The 14,744-nt window shown below is 34.8% G+C and overlaps 1 protein-coding gene across 27 annotated transcripts in view; it reads left to right on the top strand.

The window, feature by feature from the left end:
• NRXN1 (neurexin 1) overlaps positions 1 to 14,744 on the top strand; it is a 1,194,206-nt gene that overhangs the window by 117,747 nt on the left and 1,061,715 nt on the right. For 15 of the 27 annotated variants that reach the window (XM_019549307.1, XM_019549308.1, XM_019549327.1 and 12 more), the window contains exons 2-4: positions 4,451 to 4,468; positions 10,028 to 10,057; positions 10,855 to 10,866. The exons of 5 other annotated variants lie outside the window; for them this stretch is intronic. In XM_019549307.1, the coding sequence (XP_019404852.1) occupies positions 4,451 to 4,468; positions 10,028 to 10,057; positions 10,855 to 10,866 (60 nt within the window). The remainder of the gene's footprint in view (positions 1 to 4,450; positions 4,469 to 10,027; positions 10,058 to 10,854; positions 10,867 to 14,744) is intronic. 7 more of the 27 variants (XM_019549309.1, XM_019549321.1, XM_019549318.1 and 4 more) reach the window with 3 other exon arrangements.

Raw genomic sequence — 14,744 nt, forward strand, 5'->3', positions numbered from 1 at the left:
ATGGTCCATGGTACTGTACAAGGAGCTACAGGGAATGAGCACGGGTGCGTCTAAAAGGAATGAAGTCACTATGCCCCCCAACCCTCCCACCCCCAGACAACAACTCCCCCTTGGTGAACCAACCCCACTCTGATCCTGCCCACCCTTCCCCCCACCTCAAACTTACTTTCTTTGGCTCCTAGCACTAGTAAACACCAGCAAAACTGGCACTGGGAGTGCCTTGTGGGGGGAGTAGGGTTGGTGCACTTGTGGGGGCTGGCTGGTCCATGAGGGGTGTTGTCCATCTGGGAGAGGGGCCAGGGGACTAGAAGTAGCCTGGTGCTAGAGTGGATAGGAAAAGGACAGCCGGAGGGTTAGGGCCAGTGGCTGGGTTTTCGTAGCCCCAGTGCTTTGCTAGCAACTGTACAGAAATTCAATTAGATTGGTCTCACTAGACCCAATCTAAGTTAAGCTAACTGGGAGGTAAGGCTAACTTAGTTTAAGTTGGCCACTTTTCAACCCATCTAACTATCCCATAATTTCTATACTATTCACACTTAGATCCACCTAACTAGGGATCTAAGTGTAAGGTCCACACCTGGGCAAACAAATTAGATCTGGTGGCTATTTTAATGCTATCTAGCCTCCCTCTGACCTCTACAAATGTCTGTACCTAGCCTTTATGGACCAACATTGTCACTGTTTCTTGTATAGCATCTCATTTAGATTATAGTAATTCACTGTCCCCAGAAAGGAATATAATTGTAACTGTGTTTTGGTTTACTGAAAAATGTTTTGTTGGAAAACCAACCACTTCTAATGGTTATATCAACACAAGTCCATTTTTATACTAGTGGAGATAATGATGGTTCTGTATATTAAGTTTTAGAAGTTTATAATGTTGCCAAGAATAATGCTTAGCATTTATGCTTCACAGAGATGCCCTATTTTATTTGATATCTGTATGACATGTCACTCTTATTTCCATTTTACTGCTGGAGAAACATAAGCAGAGAGGATAAGATTCTTTCATGCAAGATGATGAAAACCTTCACTAGTTCTAGGTACTTTCAAATCTCCAGTTAACGTGTTCATTAGTTTTTGGGAGCTGCTTGGCATCCTGCAAAAAGAGCTTGCAAAATGACAAAAATAAGCCAGGGGAAAAACTAGAACTCAGGGGTTTCTATCTACTTGGCTTGTCCTTAGAAATTATAATCCCTCACTTTACAAAATACATATGTGTATTAACTACTAGGGGAATCAGGAAAATTAGACAATATATTTGCATTATATACAAAATGGTGTAATGGTCTCCTTATAAATACTTGTGCGTAAAATAAAGTAAGATCAGTAAAACTGCTACTCTAAAACAGCTGTTGAAAAAATCTTATCAGCTTAATGAATCTCCCTATCTCTTTACAGTATATGGAAAAAACTTTTACTGAGCTAAACTCCCCAAATTCAGAGGAATTAGGGTTAGCTCAAGAGGTTAGAGAGGAAGTTCCCAATTATATCTGTTTTTTGGAAATATAAACTTTAGCCAATATTTTATTTGAAGAATAGCACTTAATAATTTCAACTCGATTTTTTATTAAAAATAAATAAATACTTGAAATAAGTTAAATAACTTGTATTTGGATAGTTTAGTTACACAAACAAATGTTTATGGACACTTCCATAGTAGCGACATTAAGTTTAACAGAGCTACACTAATTTTATCAGCTGCGTATCCAGTCCTTGAAATAAAGTATTCAAGACATATAGTCAGAGGCATAGAGCTTTTTCTTGCTTCTATAGATGTTAATTTAACTGACTGCAGAAGGATTTTGAATTGGCTTGTTATCAAGTTCCTGCATGATGGTTACAACATACCTGAAGCTAAACGTAGAAAGCCAAAAAGAATGCCAAAATATTAGGTAACTATGGGTATGTCTACATGTGTGCTTTAATGTGCAGTAGCTTATTCTACTATGTATTAAAGTGTTGCATAAAAAACCATGCTAATTTGCAATAGAATAGGCTATCACACATTGTGTCACCTAAAAAGCGTACGCTTGTGCTACGGCGTGTTAGCACAGGTTAATGAGCATTTATTTAGTACCTCATATTGGAGGTACTAAATCTAATGCGCTTAGGAAAAGTGCATTAATGCACATGTAGATGTGCCCTGTGTTGTTTAGAAGTATACTAAATGGAAGGAAACGGAAGGAGACAGAAAATATCATACAATTTTGGTAATTCATTAATTTTTTTGTGTAATTTTCTTTTCTTGTTTCCTGAAAGGGAAGAAACTATTTCATTAAAAGAAAGTAAACTTTTAAACAGAATTTTTGATAGAAAAGTTATTTCTGTGTTCTAGACTAAATATGAGTCTGGTTGACACCTGATATAAGGAAGACAATTTTTATTTAATCAAACTGAAGAATTTTCATTTTTACAATGGTCCTTTTATAATTTGTTTATCTTGCTTTTTATTTAGAACAAACGTATTTCCTTACATACTCAATTTTTTCATTATTTTATTTTTCTAACTGCATGTAATAGATATTATGCTCCCACTGCACTCCCATGAAAAAATAAAGTTGCAGGCACTGAGTTCTTACAAGTCTGACTTGAAGATGTGCTTGGAGAAGGCAATTTTCAATAATTTAAGATGAATAATCTGCAGGTCTGTTTTCTTAATATATATAACATGAATGAAGGTTACAACTTATAACTGGCAGAAGAAAAAATCATGAGTATTGAAATTCATAACAGTTATTCTTAGATAGTGGCAACCCATACATATGTTTAAATGCATGCATCTGAAATACTGCATAGAGAAGATCACTAAGCAGCACAATATTAGACTATAATGCTTAAGAACTTTTTGATGTTTTCTGGCTTATTTATAGGACATGTTCCTGACAGTTTAAATATATTGGAGCAGGTCTTGAGCTGTACAGTCAGGAGATGCTATTGGGGCTGATTCTGTTAAATTCAGCAAAATTCAGGATTAGGTTCAGGTCCCCAGTTTGGGATTAGGCCCAATAGTATACTTAAATCGTAGATTTAAAAAAAAATAGTTATAACTGAATTGAGCCAAATTCTTCAGTTGTACTCATTCATAATTCTACAACAAGGACTTATGAGACCTAGGAAGAGTCATAAATAGAAAGAGCCCAAATCACACAACTGGTCCATTTTTTTCTGCACTTCTATCCTTGGTTTACTCCATGTGTTTGTTATTCTTCAGCAGTTCCTTTTCTTTACTTCCTTTGTTGATCCTTCTCTGTTTACCTGGTCCTCTCCACTCTTCTCCACTCTCCCTCATACCTTGTTAACTTTGGTTCTTTATTACCCTGTTCCCAGTTAGAATCACAATGGGTAGTGGAAAAATATTCTCCTAAATCCCCAAGAAGAGAAATATTCCCCAGTGGGAGGGGAGGGGAAGGAGGGGGAATATGTAGAGAGGTCAGTCTTCCCTAGTTAAGTTGGAGTTTGAACATATGTTTGCTCATTAATCTCAGCTCTCCATCTGGATGATCAGAAAGGAGTCAAAGTCTGCTGCCACTCTACAAAATTTGGGGAAGCCCTCTGCTGAGTGCTGCCTGAACCTCTCGATCATTAAAGGATAGGGGCTAAATACACTGTTATACATGGTTGATAACAGCCCTTGCTTAGGCAACACTCCCATTAGTGACATCAGATAGCAGGATATGGCCAATTTGGCTTGACTCTATAAACAGAGTATAAAATTAATTGGAAGTGTACAAAGCATGTGACCATATATTTGTGGTTACTCTGTCTTCTACTGATTCTACCAGGTAGAAAATAGTGATTGATTTTTAAGAGATGCTAGTATCTGATGCTGATAAATGTAATTGGATCAGATCCTGTCCCCTTACTCATTTTACACAACTACAGTGGCAGTTCTGCCATATTTGATAATAGGATTTTGCCCATTTATTAGAATAAGGAATTTGTTTTATTGAAAATTGCAAGGTGCATCAGGTTGTCTATTCTAAATGTTTCACAGCATACTGTAAAAGCAAAATTAATTACGTTTAAAAGACTATTTTATGAGTCATTTGTGACAATTTAAAATGGGAAAATAAGACAAAATAAACTTTGAATTCCCATAATAAGTGACTTTTGGTAATTTTCAATTATTTATTAATGACAGCAGTAGAAGAAAATTCTCTGAATAATGGATAATAGAGCTTGCCTCACAAAGAGCTGCAAAATCCCCTTTTCCAATTCCTTCACTCTAGAAATAGTATTATTTTACTTTATATCACATAACCTGTATTGAATAAAAGAAACACTGCTTCTCTGGTGGTTTTGTTTTTCCCTTTGGATGGTAGCAATGGAGCACTTGCATGTTGTGTTTGATGCCTTGCATGATGAAGACATGCAATGGCAAGTTCCAGTCTGCATGCTGCTTAATGAATGTTTTCCTTTTCTCTCCTTCCCTGTTATGTGCTTTCAGAAGACAACTATGTGGAAGGTGGGTGCTTTCTGCCTTATTTTCCTAAACTCTTGTTTTTCTCTTCTGCATAGTGTTTTTTCCCTTATGCTTAGTGTTATAATGGTACAAATATCATTAAACACGGTAAGTTCCATTTCTTCTACTAGGAGGATTTTCATATTTATTGAGTTGGGTTGATTTCTTTTTTCATACAGAACACAAAACAAAGCCAGATCTTGATCCCTGTTATGCTAGTGTAAATCCAAAATAAATTTTACTGAAGAATGGAGTTGCATAGGATTTATACTTGTATGTCTGTGATCTAAAATATGAATCGCTCCTCAGAATGATTCAGGAAATTCACAGAAGGATTAATTTCTCTAGTATTCTGTATGAAAAATACTAACAGATAATGTTTGTCTTGTCAGTATGAAATATAATTCCTTCTTCAACTAAGAATTTGATACATGTTAAACAGCAAAATTTTTAATTAAGAACACAGAAAGCTCTCTTTAATATGACAAATATCAGTTATTATGTCACCCTGTTTTCAGCACAACACTTTAGAAAAGTTTGATTTATCATAAAATCAGCATTAAACTTAACATAAGACATTCAACCTTTTCAACCTGGCAGTATAAGAGGCGTCTGATTTTAGTAATAGTATTTGTATATAAGTTCCTTTAAACAAAGTAAGACACAAAGCAGTGGAAACTAAACAAAATGCCATCTAGCCAGAATATTGGTAAGTATACTTCTTGGCCAGTAAATTGTTTATATGTATGTGTATTTAAGAGTATAGTTTGTTATTAATACATTTTTAAATAGCTCAGTTGTTTGTTGGAAGTCTAAAGTTATATCTTTATGATAAGCCATTATTTGAATATTGTCTTATCAATATATATACAATACTAGTAAAAATTCTCTATGGGCTGAATCTTTGCCTACTAGGTTCATGTTAAAAATACTTTAAGATAGTGTGGGCTGCTTTTTAAATCAGGGGGTCAATATTGTATTTTCTTTCAATATATCCTTTAAACTACTTTTAAATGAAAAACATCATGGATGGAGGGAGGGAGGGATGGATGCATGCATGCAAAGTTAATGCCCTTGTGTGCAGCTGTAGCATGATGGCCCTGTGAAGTATGTAGACAATGAGCCTGGTTCATGTAGCAGCCTGGTCCATACTAAGCTCACGGTGAGATGTTTGAAATGTAACTGTCAGTGCTTCTGTACAGCTAGGTGATGGTAAATTCAGATTCATCACATATAGATGCTTTGGGCATTTTTATTTTTAAAAAATGCTGACATTGAAAGAAGTATAACCATTGAAGCAAAACTTCATCAGACTTTAATCAAGGAAAGTATCCAGGGAGACTGACAGTTTTACATGCACATACACACCTACATGCCCACAGTATAATCTCAATATTTTTTTTTCTTTTTCTTTATGAAATAACTACAGAAAAATTGCATAAAAATAACACTGGGGTAGGCATTCAGATTGAAAAACCATGGAACCTCTGAAATGAGGGCTCAACCTGAGAGCTGATTCATGTATGGAACATTTTGTTAATACCCGTGAGTTCCAACTGTGGATCAAGATGATTATGCCTACGTAATGAATCACTACAATTTGACTTAACATATTATTTATCTGTGCATATTAATGAAAGGCAAAATCCAGACCTTTCTTGAATTTCTTGATTAAAGCTGAAACCTTATTTTTTTTTTTGTTCCAGCATAGTCTGAGATATTTACATATCAGTTCTGGTGTAGTTCAGGAACTAGACATGTGGATCTAAGAAACAAGTTTAGATATTGATCAATGTTCGTATATCTTGCCCATTGCTTTGGAATCTGAGCATCTCCACAAATTATTAAGTGTACATACGGAAGCACACATAAACTTAGTATTCATAGATTAAAAGCTAAATAAATCCCTTAAGTAAATGAAAAAAATCCATTAATTTTTTATTAAAGCTGAATCAGTGTTGAATAGATTCACTTCAGGTTTAAGGTTCATTTTGTTCTAAATTCACTTTGGCTTCTATTCTGCATGTGACCTACACATCAAAATATGAAAACATACTCTCTTTCATGTCCACTTCTGACCCATTTGGCACACTTTAACTGTGTTCTTATGGTACTCAGCTCAACCTGAAGACAGAAGCATTTTAAAAGGAAGAAAAAACAAAAAGAAAACCAAAAAAAGGAAAGAAAGTGAGAGAGAGAGACAAGCAGACATTCCTATTGAACACATAACTCCTAATTCACAAAGAAGAACTTTTAACTATTTTACGTATAAATAAGTGGTGCACAAATAATTATTTTAATGGCATGCCTATGGCAGATTACCTAGTTATAACTAGTATATTCTATTAGAACCTATTTCAATGTTCTGTTTTGTACTACTTTTTAAAAATCCTAGGAATGATTTCTTTTATTCAAAATTTACTTGTGCTGTATTAACCACTCTACAAATTGTACAAGTGAACTAGTAGTAAAATTATTGTCTATTCTGTAGTCCATCCATAGACTGCAAAGACTGTTTATAAATCAAAGTAAGTATCTTTATATATTAAAAGTAACCTTACTACTAAACACAGTATTCACAAACAAAATTAAATGCAAATTTAAACAAAATACTATCAGTCTTAAGAAGAATAAAGTTAGGGCACAACACCGTTTTTGCAGTTTGTAGATACTGGTTTTTCTTGAGCAAGAGTGGTAGATTTCTATTTCACTTTAAATGCTGAAATGGCAATTACCCATCCATAAGCATTCTCAGTAGCATGCATGATGGCAAGGCAGGTATTTGGCTCCCTATGCACATATAGAGTATAAGTCACAACATTGTATATGGCAAGAACCTGGGGGGAAGGAGTATCCTCCTACGTTTTGGCTCAGTACCTGAGTTGTTGAGGCACTCAAACAAGAAAAAGGAGACCCATGTTTGGCTACACACCCCAGGTCAGAGGAGGCTGGAACCTGCATCCAGCATAGAGCTCAAACCACCAGGCTATAAGTAGTGAAGTATCCAAGAACTTCTCCAGACCTCAGTTGGTTCCCATGAGAAGTATACATCCATGAGAAGTATATATGGGGTGAAGAGAAAAAAAACATGCTAGAAGGTGTGTGGCTTAGCTAATTGGCTGTTGCTGTGGAAGAGAACAGGTCCCAGTTTAATCCTAGACCCTTGCTTCCAAGGGCAGTAGAAACTTCCCTAGAACTCTAGCCCTAATGACTGCTAGACAGGAGGTGGTGTAGCTAAACTTCTGGAGGAGGGCTTAAGAGGAGCATGCCCGTAATGTGGTTGTCAGAGAGCTGCAAGTTCAACCCTCTTTGTGTGATGGGTTACAAAACATGGGTTTCCCACTTTATGGGTGAGTGCCCTAAGTGTTGGGCTCTTGGGGCAGAACATGCAAGTGCTTTTGTAATCTTCCTTATTTTTGCTGGCCCACAATTTAAGAACTTCTGCTCAGCTACATACAAGGGAAGCCATGTGTCTGCCAAGGCAGACCATAGCCTACTGTGCATTCTCAGTAAACACATGGATGCTTATGTGTCCACACTACATGCGAAATAGGATTACAAGCTGTGCATTAATGCTAAAAACAGCAGTTAAGTGGTTGGGAAACTACTATTTTGGCATGTAAAGTTAGGTAGGATTCAAAAGGCATAATAAAGCAGCTAAGCCCGCAGGGGAGCATGACTTTGGTGTGATTGTGTGACTGCAGCAAGAGCTTATATTTTTCTGTCCACAAGTCAGTGCCCGATGTGGCTGTCCCAGTTGCCTGGCCCTAGTTATACTACTATAGGATACTGACTTTCATAGTCACTTTTACTTGACCTTCTTTCATTTTTATTTATTTAAGTTATGAAAGGCTTTTTATTTAGGACTGACCAAGAATCAGTCCTAAACAAGATCAATCTCTTGTATCTTTTCAATAAAGATACTGAATATCAGGGAAGTGACATTTGTGCCCTGTCTGCACACAATCTTCTATTTCTGAGAACATAATTTTACTACAACTAAGGGACATTTCTCCCCAAAATACCTATGAAGGTAACACGATTCATATTATGCTTTCATTTACACGAGTGTAAATCCACAATAACTACACTGACTTCATTTTAGCTTAGTTTAATCATGTAGCTTTATAAGAGGGGCAATTCAGGTTCTTGAGTTTACTAAACTAGTTTTTAGTTCTTAAAAGGTCTACATTACAATTGCTAAGCCAGCCAAACTTGCAAACTGGAAATCACTGTTCATCTAATAGCAACATTGCTTATAATTTAAACTGATATGCCATGAATTCATCAAATAATATGGAGTGAATGTAGTCAAGAGTGTCAACTTTGAACTCCCTCAAGTATTGTTCTAGGCATCACTTGTGCACCTCATTTTCTTTGTGAATTAGAAGAATCAGGAGCTCTCTAGGAAGCCTGCTTTCCAAAAAAACCCAGCATATTCTATTGCACACCTTCTTTGTGTGAATGAAACTAATAATTGTAAAAAAAGAAAATAAGATATCATTTCCTATAGGGGTTGGAGAGGAAGAGGAGCACAACTTTATATATATATGTATAACAGATATCATTAAAATGAATTCTGAGAACGGGCAATTTCATTAAGAATGTCAGTTTTCAAATTGGACGTAAAATTCTAAATTCTTCTAGTCTCAGGAAAAAAATGACTGACATACAATATATGTATAGTACGTTTTCCTTCCATTTCAAATTATCTCCAAAGACACAGTAAGGCTTTTTTTTTTTTTTTGCTATAATTTGCTTAAATAATTGAATATTGATGATTTGGAATCTGAAGAAATTTGACCCTGATTGAATGGTAGGAGTTATACATAATTTTTTTGGAAATCTGATTAAACCTGTACAAATCTGGTTGAATGTCATCTTAAAATCTGTATTTAAAAGTATGACCTGTTTTGAACAAATTTCAAAAAGCTCTACTTCATAATCTATCACTTGATTTACTTTTTTCTTTTTTAACTTTTTACTGGATACTTAATAATTTTGCATCATCTGGAACAAACATATTCTTCTATCAAATGGTTCACACAAATAAGGAGACATCCTTTGCATTATCATTTCAGTGTTACAAAGGAATTTTATTTAATTACCTAAAATGCTCATTTTTTATGAGGGGAAAAAGATCAGACCCAGCCCATTTTTCAGGTTTATACTTCTCAAGGTTTTTAATATTTAATAGCTAGAGGACAGAATGTCCTCCTAGTACAAGTGTTTGAAGCAATGTATTCAAAATGCATAAAAAACAGATGGAATATTTAAGGAATTGGTTGGATTTTAAATCATTTTATTATTATTTTTTCTCATTCCAACTATGATATAGAAAAAATCCAGAATACAGCATTACCCAGTGTTTGAATTGCAGTACTATTACTCTTTGCCCCAAAGCATTCCAACCAGTGGTTGAAAAATGCTCTTTGATTTCCCTGTGATACAGACATCTCATAGGAAACAGATGCCTGTCACAAAACATTTTTGTCACTGTGACAATACCACCTTCCCATGCTCCCTTGTTCATTGCTGACTGTGCTCTTGTTTCCCTTCAAGGTCTGGCGCACCTGATGATGGGCGACCAAGGTATGGGCTCTGTTCCTTTTCCACTCTGCTTTCATTGTTTCTTCTTGTTCTGTAGCTGCTTTGAATCCATCACTGCAAATGATGGGCAAATGCTTGAAAGCTGTCTTTGGCTGCAAATGAACACATAATATTAGTCACATCTTTCTTCTTTCATTATATATATTTTTGTTTGCTCCTTAAGCTTTTGTCCCACCTGTGCCCTCAGCCCCCCCACCCCCTTTCGCAATATAATAACTGAAAAGAAGTAAGAGACTTAAGAAGGTGATTGAGACAATTCCGTGAATTTATCAGAAAACACAATTATGGGTGATTCTAATAAAGACAAAAGAAGTACAAGAACACTCATCAGATAGCTCCTGAAAGAAGACATTCAGCTTGTCATATTGTAAATAGTGAAGAGACCATTTACATTAATGCATGGCTGATTGGAAACATGCAGAAAGCACCTGCTCCTGCCTTCTGGAATGCTGAGACTACAGTTTTGAAACTGAATGAAATCAGTGATTTTTCTCCTGTTTAGTCATTGTCTGTCAATTATGCAGCACTCTTCTTTAACTAAGCATGAGTTAATACTGTGTTTTTCTGCATGTACATTATTGGAAAAAAATAAACTAAATTCCTAATATGACACTGATTGCATCTCCATTTGTCTCGAAACACTTATTTTATACTTTGCCTCTTTTCATGTTCAAATATTACTGCATTTACTCATGACTCTTATTGTTGTTTCTCTTCTTCTTTATTCTCTTTTTGTCTGGAAATGCTTTCTTCATGGAACCATTTCATCAAATCCATAGGTAAAAGTAAAGGTATTACATGATTTACTTTCTTTTTAATACCATCTGTGTACTTTAAAGAATAATTGAGTAATGCAAATATATTTAGAGCGTTTTACACTGATAATATGAGGTAGGTATGTTTTAATTTTTTGCATGAAAATCAAGGTAAGGACAAATATAGAAAAAAATTGCTTTTTGTTTGAAATTTGCCTTCATTTTTTAACAGACAATTTAAAACACTTATACATAACAGTGCTAAATGAACATAGAATTATAGCGAACATTAAAGAGTAATTAACAGCTATATTTTGAAGTATACATTTTCCTGCTCTCAAACTGTAGTCTGAGCTATGAGACAGACATAAGCATGATGTTGCCAAACAATGACACTATGGAGGGAATCTATCCAGGGCCAGTTCTCAACTTAATGTAAGTTTCAGTGTGAATAGCACTGACTTGAAGAAGTCTCTGCTATCTGTTGATTTCCTTTCTGTCTGTAAGATTATCCTTGTGAAATACTAGCTTTGTATATATCTGAAATAAGAATGGTACAGAGAGAGATGAGGAAGAGCGAACAACAAAGTAAAGTATGATTTTTTTATGGGGGATTTTATGGGGTGGGTTTGTGGGGGGAAGGTTGTACAAGAACAAATTGACCCTGGTATGCTTCATTGCATCAGTCGGTAAGTCTGAATGAGAATACATATGCAATATTATCAAGGATTTGTATGTACCAGAGAAATACCAGCTTTTGCTCCTAGCATACCAGTTCCCAGACTGTCATGAATATAGATTTTTTTTTGTGTTAAAAAGTTTGCCTCCGCCTACTACTCTCTGTCACAAAATCTATATTATTAATGATCATAAATAAAGTTTTACTTATCACAAGTTTTGTTAGGGTATGCTTGCTCCGTTATTTGTCATACTTTGGTTTTCTGGTTATATTTTACAGTACAAACTAAGCAGCATGGAAATGTTCTTCTCTAGTTCATTAGTATCTTAGCATTTTGAGTGCCTTGGGACATAGAGTGTGCTGTGATACAAACTTATCGTTACTCTGTGGTATGTGTCATGCCTTATGCATTATGGTTTTTACATTACATTATAGCTTTTGCAAATTTCCTAATAACTGTAAGTTTCTCAAATCAGGAGTTGATATCTTTTTTAACAGTCACCTTAATCATATTACTTTACACAGTATTAAATCATTATACATGGTTTTAAAACTTATTGGGTGCATCTATGCATTCATTTATGTGCCCTAATTACTACTACATTTAGTTTAGTGCTTGCTTAATGAAGTACTAACTAAATGCGCAGTATCTAGAGTTACTATGCAGTAGTGTCATCACATACTTATTTTGTGACACTTACTGTACATTAGCCTAATAACACTGTGCCATAGGCTATTAGCACATACTACTGCACAGTCTTATTAGACTATTGCACAGTAAGCATCTTGCGTAAATGTGCCCATTATTAAGCAAATAATTCCACAGACTACTCTTTACATTGAGTGTATCATGTACCAAATTCTACAAATATTTATATCTATATCTGTTATGCATATAAGTTAGAGCATACACTTGAAAATAAGGAGGGCAGATTTTAGCAAATCAAAAAAAATCTAACATCAGTTTAGGTTAATTATTTTTTCATATTTGAAAAATTATACACAAAAATGTAAAGTAAAAACATGCAGGGAGAGTAACTAGATATAATGCCTAATGATATGCACCATTATCCAACTGAAACACCAGATCCATCTAACCTAGTAATTATTTGCTTGACTGTACTGTTCTTTCCACATTTCGATCACTCCTTATATTTGTTGTGTTTATGTGGAAGTATCAAGTACCAAACTGTGTTTTGATAACTTCCCCAAGAGTTTTCCACCAAATGTAGCATGTGAAATGCAAAAACAGGTAATGGGATTTAGGTATGTGCAAATATTTGTAACCTGTAACACAAATAAGAGGCATATGTTAGGCCAAATCTTTGGCTTGGCCAAATTAGCATACCTCATTTGACATCTATTGAAGGAACATTGATTTACATCAGTTGAAGATTAGGCCAAGAAATATCAGATGTATCAAATCACTGATAAAACACTTCAGAATAGACTGCAGAATAACATTCCAATAGTGCTTTTCATTGTCAGATTTCTTTATTTGGCTATATTTAAATCTCCCATCAAAATTTGAACTGAGTTTAGTGATGGGTACTGGCAATAAAAAAAGATTGTAGATTTCCTTGTGCTTATATCAAGAATTAATCCTTTCATATTTTAATTAAATATTCTGCTTTAGAGGTCAGTTGGAAATGGAAACACTATTAAAACTCTTTTTTTTGTGGAAACTATACTTATTTGATCAAAGATGCCTAACTGAGAAAGCTAAAACTCACTTGGATACTACTTTGATGACTAAATTGTGTTTCTTGCATATCAAAAATATTCTCTGTACATTATGTGGATTATCATATGGGATTCAGACAAACAAAAGTCTAAGTATTTTAAAAATAAAACACCTCTTAAGACAGAAATCATGATGGTCTTTGGTTGGTATTGTCTAAATAGTGTCTGACAAAATGGCCCAAATTCCTTACTCCTTCCTTAGGTGCAATTTCTAAGAGGGCTGCAGTAGATTGAAATTAAATCACAGTGGGCATGTATACATTTGCATTAATGCACTTTTCTTAATGCACATTACATTTAGTACCTCCAGTGTGAGGTACTAAATTAATGTGCATTAGGCTGCCTTAACGTGCAGTCATGCATGAGCATGCTTTTTAGGTGATGTGCAGTAGCCTATTTTACTGCACATTAGCATAATAGCAGTTTTTTATGTGCCGCTTTAATGCATAGTAAAATAGGCTACTGCACATTAAAGCGCATATGTAGACACAGCTAGTAGTTGATATTTTCAAGGCCTACTTAATGATTTAGCCACACATCATGACATTAGAATCATAGAAGTAAGTACCTTCAGTTTAAAAGTTTCCACCAATACTATTTAAAATATTGCAAATGTTTCCAAATATTCTCAGAACTGTTACCATCCTTTAGAGAAAGAAAGAGTTGAATCTTCTAATGGTGTTGAGCTATCAATGATTACTGAAGGCTAGGTAATTTAACCCTTACACACAATTAGTTAACACCAAGCAGAACTGAGTATATGTCAAGAAATGTATAAATGACTACTTAATCTTGAAACTTCGAGGTAATGCGAACAATGTTTTTACATAATCTGTGAGATCTGGGTCACATCTGAGTAGAAGTTGTGATTCTGTAGTTCATATTAAAGAGAGAGAAAACTGCCCTGGAATCACAGATGTTCAGTACTTTTTAGAAATTCATCCTCCCAAAAAAATAAAATTAAAGGATTTGCACCTCTAAAAGTTCGCAGGCAGAATTAGTGTGTAGTGGACGTGCTTACATGAGATGCTAACTACACAGTAGCCTGATACTACTGTGCAGTAGCATTGCATGGCAAAAACTGTGACACAACGCTATTGCACAGTAATACTATGCTACTGTATGGTAGCATCACAAAAAAGGTTTTTGCCTGTAACTCGGGTTACTGCACATATATATTTTTGTTTATACAAGTACTAAATAAATGTGCAGTAACCAATATGTAGTAATGTCTCATGTAGACATGGCCAGTATGCAGTACTTTAAATGAGGCAGCATAACAAGTTTAAAATATAAAATATTCCCATTTATAGGTGACAAATCCTGCACAACCTTATTATTTTTCCTTTCTTTTTTGTCTGCTTTTGGTGATGCTTCCCAGACTTATAGCTGATCAAGACTACTCTGTATATTTCTACAAATTATTTAGCAGGGGAATACGAAATAATCTTTTATTTTTTGCAAGGAATTAAATTATCATCATTCTTAACTG

Source organism: Crocodylus porosus, unplaced genomic scaffold (assembly GCF_001723895.1).
Source record: "Crocodylus porosus isolate Cpor-Errol unplaced genomic scaffold, CroPor_comp1, whole genome shotgun sequence".
In the NCBI taxonomy this organism is placed as follows: domain Eukaryota; kingdom Metazoa; phylum Chordata; order Crocodylia; family Crocodylidae; genus Crocodylus; species Crocodylus porosus.